Here is a 10,000-nt window from a genome sequence, read left to right as displayed (position 1 = left end):
AAGTTCATACTGTATTGTGGACACGTATTTTCTTTAACAATGGTACATGAAGCAATATCAAAGTGACCTTGACCGAAAAGCCTGCTTGGAACTGACTGCTTGCGGAATTTCTTGTCTAGCTATCACTCCCCTTCTCCATCCAAAACCTTACCAGGCTGCATAAAAATCTTCGTATGCAATAGGAATGAAAAAATGTTGGTTTATTGTGATTGCATTGCTGTTAATGTTTTATGTTTGTTTTATGTTGTGTTTCTGTAGAGCGCTTTGTGACAGCTAAGGCTGTTTGAAAGCGCTATATAAATAAAGATGACTTGACTTGATATTTAACCCCCTAAAAAATGTTGGCTGTTTAACAATGTACAGCAAGATCAGGGGCCCGCTTATTACATCAGCTGCATGAGGTGCGTACACTAGAGTAAACAGTGTTGACTTCCTTGTACCTTCCCAAGTATCGCAAGGTTTTACTGCATTTTGTGGTGAAGTTGACATGAGTTCCTGTGGGACTGGCGTAGAGAATGTTCTAGCGACTGGATGGAAATGGCGGAATAAAAGAAGCAGCAAGTTAAAACTTTTCTGCGTGGTATATTGGAATTTTCATGGTAGCAGAGGATGGTTTCCAATTGCAAAGTACTGCCGAAATTCCACGAAGCCAGGCCATACGAGTGCTGCAAAAATGAAGTTAGCATGTGGCGACTTGAAACAGATTTGTACAAAAAGGAGCAGGCACTCGCAGTGGCGCTGCAACTCAAAGGAAGAGCCAGAGAGACTGCCTTGCAAATATCCGCAAACGATCTAAACAAAGACAACAGTACGGAAACACCGCTTGCTAAATTGGATACAGTGCTATTGAGAAAAGAAAAAGACCGCGCGTATGAGGCATACTTGTATTTTGACTCAATATCGAAAGACAGCGCGGTGTCCATGGCGGACTATATAATAGACTTTGAGCAAAGATACAACTGCATGAAGAAGTACAATATGACCTTGCCAGATGCTGTGTTGGCGTTTAAACTCCTGGATACGGCGTCACAAGGAAAAGAGAAGACAGCTAGCACTTACGGCGTGCACGGATTTAACATTTGCATCAATGAAGTCAGCATTAAAGAGGATTTTCGGAGGAAAAGCCACCGGAGGAAACAAGGACAGCAAAATGAAGGGTGCAGTTTTTTTCACAGAGCAAAAGTCTGGACCACGTGAAAGTTCAGATGGAGCAACTTCACGTGTCAGAGCGGACAGCGGCAGCCTCAGCAAGGCACTAATCCACTCGACAAGTATGATAAGCGAACAAAATGCGCCATTTGTCGGAGTACGTACCATTGGGCTAAAGACTGTCCTCATCGGAAGAATGAAGTCAAGTTGACAGAAGAAGAAAGTGTGGAGGAGTGTAACATTACACTGTTTACAAAGACAGACTTTTAAATATTTCTCACCGAATCGCTGGGATCAGCCATCATTGACAGTGCATGCACACATAGTGTTTGTGGAGAGAAGTGATTGAATAACTACGTTAAAGACATGAACCAAAGTAAAATCAACATATTGCTGCAAACAGAATCTCCAAGCTGCAAGCCTTTTAAATTTGAAGATGGTCAAGTGGTGCACTCCAGCAGAAAAGCAAAGCTTCCAGCCAAGATAGGACACACAAAATGTCACATTGAAACTGATGTTCTTTCTGCTGATATTCCTTTACTGCTAAGCAAAATGTCGTTAAAGAGAGCAGGAACCATTTTAGACATGGAGAATGACAAAGTTGTCATGGTTAAGCAACAAGTTCGTGAGTTCACAAGTTTGGGGCACTATTGTGTGGATATTAGAGCTGGAAATACAAAAGTGGACTGCAATGAAGGCGAAGTTCTTGTTGTCACAAGGAAAAACGCAAAGTTCTCCTGAAGCTTCATAAGCAGTTTGGCCACGCCTCTGCAGACCGGGTGCAGCGAGCGGCTTATTCAAAGCTCTGGCAATACTGACAAAGACTGTCTAGCCATTCTGCAATAGATCATTTGTGACTGTGAGATCACAGGACCAAGCTGAAGCCTGCTGTTGGTTTGTTCTTAGCTTCTGAGTACAATGAGACAGTGGCAATGGATTTACATGAGCTGGAACCTGAGATGTGGTACCTCCACATCATCGATCACTTCACAAGATTCAGCGCTGGAAATATCTTGCGGACCAAGAAGCCCTCAAAGATTGTCAACTCATTCATTCATTCTTGGATAAGCATCCAGGGTGTCCTCAAACGGATCTACACGGACAACGGTGGCGAGTTCAACAATGAGGAGATTAGAGACATGGCGGAAAAATTCAACATTGAGACGAAAATTACAGCGGGATACAGTCCATGGAGCAACGGACTCCTCGAAAGACACATGACTTTTACGGAGATCCTTTTGAAGGTGAAAAAGGAAAATGCGTGTTGCTGGCAAACAGCTCTTGACTGGGCACTTATGGCCAAACACAGTATGGATCACTGTGCATGGTTATAGTCCACGCCAACTTGTGTTTGGACAAAGTCCTAACCTTCCTTCTGTTTTGGTTGATAAACTACCTAATCTGGAGAGTACTAATATGAGTACTAGAGTAGGGCAGCATTTGGCTGTATTTCATGCTTCCAGAAAGGCTTTCACAATAGTTGAATGCTCAGAAAGAATAAGAAGGGCACTACGTAAACAGCTAAGCCCTACCGATGAAAAGTATGAGACAGGAGACAGAATATTTTACAAAAGAGCAGACAGTTCAGAGTGGAAAGGTCCAGCTGTAGTTGTTGGTCAGGATGGCGCTGTAGTCTTCATAAGGCATGGCGGGATTCTTGTCACAGTACACCAATCCAGATTAACAAAAGTAAATGCACAGAATGAGTGTGAACTCATTGCAGTGCAGTGCTCAGTGTTCCCCAAAATGGTAAAGAATATGAAAACATGGTTCAAACTGATGTGTCAGAGTTCAGATGATGAACAAAGTGGTAATGGAGAAGAACAAATCCCTGAAAACATAGAGCCAAATGAGAGAGAAATTCTCAGACAAACTAATGAGATGCACCGAGAAACAGAGTGTGCTATAACTAGTACTGCTTCTTCTACTGATGTAAAAGTGAGAGCAGGTCAGTTGGTCACATTTACAAACAAAGATGATGATGTTCGGCACACTGCCAGAATTTTAGGCAGAGCAGGAAAAGCCAAGGGGCAATACAAAAACTGGTGCAATTTGCAATATCTTGAACCTAATGGGAGTGAAGGACAAAGAAAAGCAATAGACATGTCACAATTTGCTAACCTTCAAACAGAATGTGAAAACGCTGATGCTGATGCAAAACAGCAAGAGATTGAAAACTAGAAAAATAACTATGTTTATGAAGAGATTACAAACATGGGTCAAAAATGTATTTCTACTAGATTGGTCTGTACACTGAAAGAAACTTCTAATGGTATTGATCCCAAAGCTAGCCTTGTGGCAAGAGGTTTTGAAGAAAATATTCACGAGCAGCAAAATTATTCTCCCAGATGTGCATCTGAGTCACTTAGACTGCTGTTAGCTGTGATCAGTCAAAACAAATGGACAGTTCATTCTATGGATATAAAGTCTGCCTTTTTGGAGGGCATAGAATTTTCGAGAGACATTTACATTCGTCCCCCACCAGAAGCTGGCGTGGAAGGTGTTTTGTGGAAACTGAAGAAATGCGTGTATGGACTGGCCGATGCTTCCCTTTATTGGTACAACAAAGTAAAACAACTCATGCTGAACACGGGAGGTAAAATGTCAAAAGTTGACCCTGCAGTATTCTATTGGCAGAATGAGCAGTCTGAGGTCAGTGGAGTACTGGCATGTCATGTTGATGGGTCGGAGCACTTCATTTCCAATGTTATCTCTGTACCCAAGTCTTCTTTTCACGTGGGCCGTGAAGAACATGAGAGTTTTTTATTTGTGGGGATTGACATTGCAACTGTTGGTGGTGTAGAGCAGATACATAAGCACAGTTACATCGACAATCTACAATCGGTTCAGTTGCAGAAGGCACGAGCTGTACAGAGAGACGTTCCACTGGATGAGTCAGAGAGAGATCAGCTTGGCACCACTTTATTCTGAGCTCACCATTGGAAAAGCTGATCTGAATACTCTTCCTCTCATCTGTGTAACTGGTAACCATTCTCTATGTGATGCTCTTAAGTCCACAAAACAGGTCACGGAAAAAAGACTCATGTTAGAAATAAGCAGCATTAAAGAGCTCTTACAGGCAAACAAAAATCAAAGCGGTACGTTGGTCAGATGCAAAATCACAACTCACTGACTGCTTAACTATAACAGGTGCTTCACCTCTTGTGCTGTCCTTAAAGCCCTAGACGAGGGTATATGGGTACAATGAAGTTATGTGCACTTATATTCATGTGTTTATATGTGCATTTTTTTTGTGGTTTATTAATAGATTCCATTGATCTTCAGGGTTCATGCCAATGTTTTGCGGTAAAGTATCACGAGTTCCTGTGGGACTGGCGTAGAGAATGTTCTAGTGACTGGAGGGAAATGGCGGAATAAAAGAATCAGCAAGTTTTTTGCGTGTTGTCTTGGAATTTTCACACAACTGACGGTCATAAAAAAATTTTTTCTTGACAACTGTAACCCATTAAGATGATTCAATAGTCATTAACGGATGAAAAAATAGGCTGACCAGAGTATGCCCTTGCTCAAAGCTGCTTTTAGAAGTTTACGACTTGCAGCGCTTCTGTGGTTTTTTACACTATGCTTATTGTCTATCAGTTCTGTTCAAGATAGAATGCTGATGTATCCCTCAAGATTTGTTTAACATAACAGCTCTGTGACACCCAATTTTTAGGGATTTGCAAATTCTGCTTACCATAAGAAGACGGACCTTCTGTAGTTTCTCTCTGTCTGTGTTATGCTGTTTGTCAATCAGTTGGTTCCTTTGCTAAAATACAAACAAAAGTGCATTAAAAACAAAAAAAACGTACGTGACTTACAGGGAACAAGTTTTTATTTAAAATACTTTCCAGAGGGAAACAAACACGGTTGCCATTTCTGAAAAAAACTTTAGTGCATTGTTTTTTCCAAAATTACCACCAACAATAAAAAATGAATGCAATTGGATAAAAAACGGTGCTGGTTACTTTTGTAATAGGTATTGTCCTTTCACTTTAAAGTCTTTCTTGCTTACATATACACATTGGCGGTTTTACGGGGTGGCAGCTGCCACCCGTACCAAATCCCTTGCCACCACACTTGTATGGAGCTAGAACAGTCTCGTAATGCGCGCGCACGCACGCACGCACGCACGCACGCACACACACACACACACACACACACACACACACACACACACACACACACACACACACACACACACACACACACACACACACACACACACACACACACACACACACACACACACACACACACACACACACACACAGTGGGATTTATAAACATATCTGACATGAAACACACACATTTTCGATGCACACATGCATCTGACATGAAACACACACACATTGTGAGATTTATAAACACATCTGACACGAAACACACACACATTCATCAAATGTGTGTGTGACACACACATTCATCAAATGTGTGTGTGAATTGTTTTACGCGCATTTATAACGTGCTTTTAATTTGTATCACACACAATCACACAGGCTGGGGTGTTGTGTAACGTCCCTGCTGCGTGTATATTTCTCATCTGCGCGGGACGGCCATCTTGCCACAATCACCTTGCTCCGCCTCTCTCATTCATTACTATGTATTTTTATTGTGCATGTTCTTTTAAATAACTCAAAATTGAGGTTTACCAAAAATCAACTAATTATCAAGCAGTTTAGTTTACAAGCGTAGGGCATTCTAATGTATTCTCTTCTAATCAAGTCCAGTCCAGTCTAATCTAGTCCTTTTTCGGTGTGTCCTTGTAAAATGAAATATGGATTAAAAATGTTGCGAATGATTCACCTGGATAATTTTGTACAAATTTGAAGATTTCCCAAAACCGCAGATAGGAAGAAATGGGAACTTGCTTTAAAAAGGGAATATTTATTTTTGACTGGATAATAACTATGCTTACAAACTCAACTGCTCGATAATAACAACAACAAAAATGTAATAAATACGCTGACAGTCAGCTGAGTGTCTTGTGGCAGAGACGCTTTAATATGACGTCATTTTACGGCGCAGTCTGCTCTCCTGTCGCAAAAGAAATGGAAACGGGGATGAGTCGCATGTTTGTTTTGCGCATTTTCACTAAATTAGCTTTAAAAAGGGGAAACATTTGGATGGAAACCCCATAGAAAAGGAAGCGCATAACAGCTATATAAAAAGTTATTATTAGTTGTTATGCATACGTGAACTCTGGTGGGCCGCAAGAAGAAATGGTCTGTATCACAGGATGCCTATTATGCATGTTCTATTTCGTTGTTTTAGTTTCCCCAAATCCTCAAAATAAAAAATAACATAAAAAATGTATTTCTTTATTGTATTTATATAATTTCATCAATGCAACAAAACATAATAATGTAATATTGTATTTAAAGATAAACTTAAAGCACCATCGTACAACAAAGTAGTCATGTGGTGTGTCATTCTTTCCAGGGTGCATGCAGAGAAACTAAATATTTAGCTCATTCACTCCCAGCCATTTTCACTGAAGTAATCCCCTTCACTTCCGGCTATTTTACTGGATTTTGACTGATTTTGCAAGGCTCACAGAATATTGTGTTCTATTTCTATTAGCATTAGAATATAGTTAAATTTCATCATTATTCACAAATCTATTTAGAAATGTGAGTAAAACTGCTTTTTTTTTTCAACATGGCCCTGGTTGATCTCTTTTGCTCTGATGCTACCTGCTGGCTGTTTGTGTAGTAACTACCATTTCTTCAACCGTTCTTTGCAGTTGAGAGGCTGCATCAAAGCCTCCGGTATGCTCTAGCACAAAAAAACATCAAAACGTATAAATATGTCTTTGGGACACTTAACACATTTAAAATAGAACGTATCTATACGTTTTTGGGAGCAAATTAGTTAATCATGAATGCTCAGTTATTTTGATTGTAGGCTAATATAGCTAATATAGACACACAGCATGTGTTGCTTTCACTATAAGGCTTATACTGTATATGACAGATTTGATTGGAATTATTTTAATCCAATATGACTCTTTCAACATTTTGGGTTGCTGACCCCTGCCCAAGGCCAAACGTGCCTACAGAAACATATTGTGTTCATCGTATGTGACAACTTTAAATGTCAAATTAATCACCAGGCCTGACAAGTGTGTAAAGTTCGGTGAATTTTCATACTCTTAGGTCCCAAAAAATGCGATCGTTTTCGGAGGATACCCCCCCCCAAAAGAACTAATAGCGGTCGCTGCTGGGGCCCTAATAATAAACTTTTTATAAAGTGCTTTATCTACACCATATAATAATAATTTCTCTAGATACAATAGGAACCTCACAGTGGTCGCTAGTTGAGCCATAATAATTTTCGATAGATACAACAATAGGGACATTGCGGCAGTTGCTGCTCGGGCCCTAATTGAAGTGTTCCCTCAAAGTGAATTTCCGCGAAGTAGACGTCATAAAAAAAAAAAGAAGGTTTTATTCAATAACCGGTTTTACTGTCACGCTAATGAGCTCTTCTTGGGAGTTACATAAACGAGCCTCGTTGAAGTTACTTGGCTTCAATTAACTTGTTTTTCTTGGAGACACACACATTGGCCTTACTGTGTATGTGCCAGCATGTATGAGTAACAACTGCGGTCTGTTCTAAAAATAGCTCACCACTGATGGACAATGACTTGCTAAGAATGAAAAGAAATGTCAACAATTTTTTTAAACTTATCATGGTACACGTTTCTTAATTTAACAAATATTTTATACTTTGTTAAAAAATGTAATAGATTGTGTTGAATGAGGGAAGAGACTGCTTTTATTTACTTAAATATTACAAAAAAGGACAAAAATAGCAGCAGAAATGGACCCAAATAAAAATCCGCGATAGAGTGAATTCACAATAAGTGAACCGCGAAGTAGTGAGTGACCACGGTATTCAGTATTCTAAAAAATGCAGCTATTGACAATCTAAAAAGCAAAATAAAGAGTTTTCTCCATATGCTCAAACCACATACTGAAAATGTACCAAACAGTGGGCCAAAAACCAAGGTACGGACCACACCATGGGTTACATGTACCCTCCGACCCCTTGCCTGTCTATAATAATTTAATATGTATGTACTTAACAGAACACTTAATATTTGAAAAATACATTTTTTTTTTTAAATAAAGAAGTTGTTTTTGAGTCAAGATTAAAATATTGGCTGATGTGACTCATATTGAAATTGAGTGGAGCATTAAGAAGAAAAAAATACTCATTACTACATTTAATAGTATATCAAATTGGAATAGAAAACAACCTTTTATAATCCTGAATATAAAGTAAAATTATGCTTCGGTTGTGCCCTGCATTGTGGAGTGGATGCCCGCTATTTGTGAGGGATAGAGACCCGACCTACAAAAACTTACGAATAATTGCTGGTTATTATAACTGCCCTGAAGAAAAAATGACAAAAAAAAAATCTCCCCCCAAAATCAGGTGATAGGTGAATTCATGAATATTAGGAAATAAGCAGGAGTTGCGAACACCTCTTTATCCTGTACACTACATACCTTCCCCTCTTCTGTACCAAGTCCTGATACTGCCCTGAAATTTTCAATACTCTGTTGCAGGCGGAACATCTCATCCTGGACAGAGTATCACAAAACCAATATACCAGTTTATTGTAATAAAGTAACATAACAGTGTGTCAGTATATGGGAGTAGAGCTGAGTAATGTGTATTGATTATGTACTTACTCTACAGTGTGTACGGAACTCCTGTTCTTGAAGTTTCAAATTTTCATTCAATGTTACCAGAGACTTCAGCTTCTCCATCATGCTATGAATAAGCAGAATGGTTGTTACGAAATCTGACACACACACACGCACGCACGCATCATTTTCACTAAAGCAACCTGGATTTTGACTGATTTTGCAAGGTCCACAAAATATTGTGTTCTCTCACTATAAAAACACAGAGCCTACCAAAAGAAAGATTAGAGTCTCTCATTTCATCAGAAAAAAAAGTATATTTCTATCTGTTTCCGTTTTGCAGCAATTAGCATTAGAATATAGCTAAGTTTCATCATTATTCACAAACCTGTTGAAAACACTGGCAAAAAGAGCTTGTTGCAACATGGCCCTGGCTGATCTCATACTCTGCTGCCACCTGTTGGCCATTTTTATTTTTTGTAATAACTACCTTTGCTTTAAGCGACCTCTTCATGTCAGAAACTGTATAAAGTCTTCTGTATGCTCTAACATAAAAAAAAGAAGTATAAATAAGTTTTGAGAAGAGCAGGACAAAGTATTAAATAAAATATTTATACGTTTTTGGGTTTGAATTTGTGAATTTCATATTTTATGCACACCCTTTTGAGGCAATTCTACTCACTTCACTTAATTTCCGAGGTGTCGGGCCAAAACCTAGCACCTACAAAATTGTCAGTTTTAAGGAGACTTAGAAAAAACGGTATGTTTGTTCCACCATTAGCATTGCATCATTAAAGATAGAAAGCCATTTTCAAAACTTTGGATTGGTCAACAGTTCATAAAATGACCAAACGTATAGATTTTAGAAAAAATATGAAATTTGCCAAATTGTGACGGTTTCGGCCCGGCACCAGCAATACTGCAGCTGTGTGACTTAAAAAAAAAAATCAATAATAATAGTTGCAATTCATACACGAACTTCTGACCACCCCTACAAATATAATTTGTAACAACTGCAATAACTAGTAGTCCATGAGAGCTGAATTTTTGTAATTTTTTTGCACCTTGACTAAAAAATATTGTGGCCTTACAGGGTCAAATGGTGTTTTGGAAAATCGTTTCATTGTTAATTGCTCTCCAAGCTGTGCTTGCTATGAATTAAAGTGCTTTTAATTATAAGGTCCTCATTCAAT

General features: G+C 39.0%; 1 protein-coding gene across 2 annotated transcripts in view; it reads right to left on the bottom strand.

The window, feature by feature from the left end:
- The window catches only part of ccdc93 (CCC complex scaffolding subunit CCDC93), a 108,941-nt gene that overhangs the window by 30,079 nt on the left and 68,862 nt on the right, over positions 1–10,000 (bottom strand). For both annotated transcript variants that reach the window (XM_077580426.1, XM_077580427.1), the window contains 3 exons: positions 8,853–8,934; positions 8,667–8,741; positions 4,847–4,918 (listed from right to left, as the gene is read on the bottom strand). In XM_077580426.1, coding sequence (XP_077436552.1) covers positions 4,847–4,918; positions 8,667–8,741; positions 8,853–8,934 — 229 coding nt within the window. The remainder of the gene's footprint in view (positions 1–4,846; positions 4,919–8,666; positions 8,742–8,852; positions 8,935–10,000) is intronic.

The sequence above is a fragment of the Vanacampus margaritifer genome, chromosome 11 (genome assembly GCF_051991255.1).
Source record: "Vanacampus margaritifer isolate UIUO_Vmar chromosome 11, RoL_Vmar_1.0, whole genome shotgun sequence".
NCBI lineage: Eukaryota > Metazoa > Chordata > Actinopteri > Syngnathiformes > Syngnathidae > Vanacampus > Vanacampus margaritifer.
This window is presented reverse-complemented; position numbering and strand designations above follow the sequence as displayed.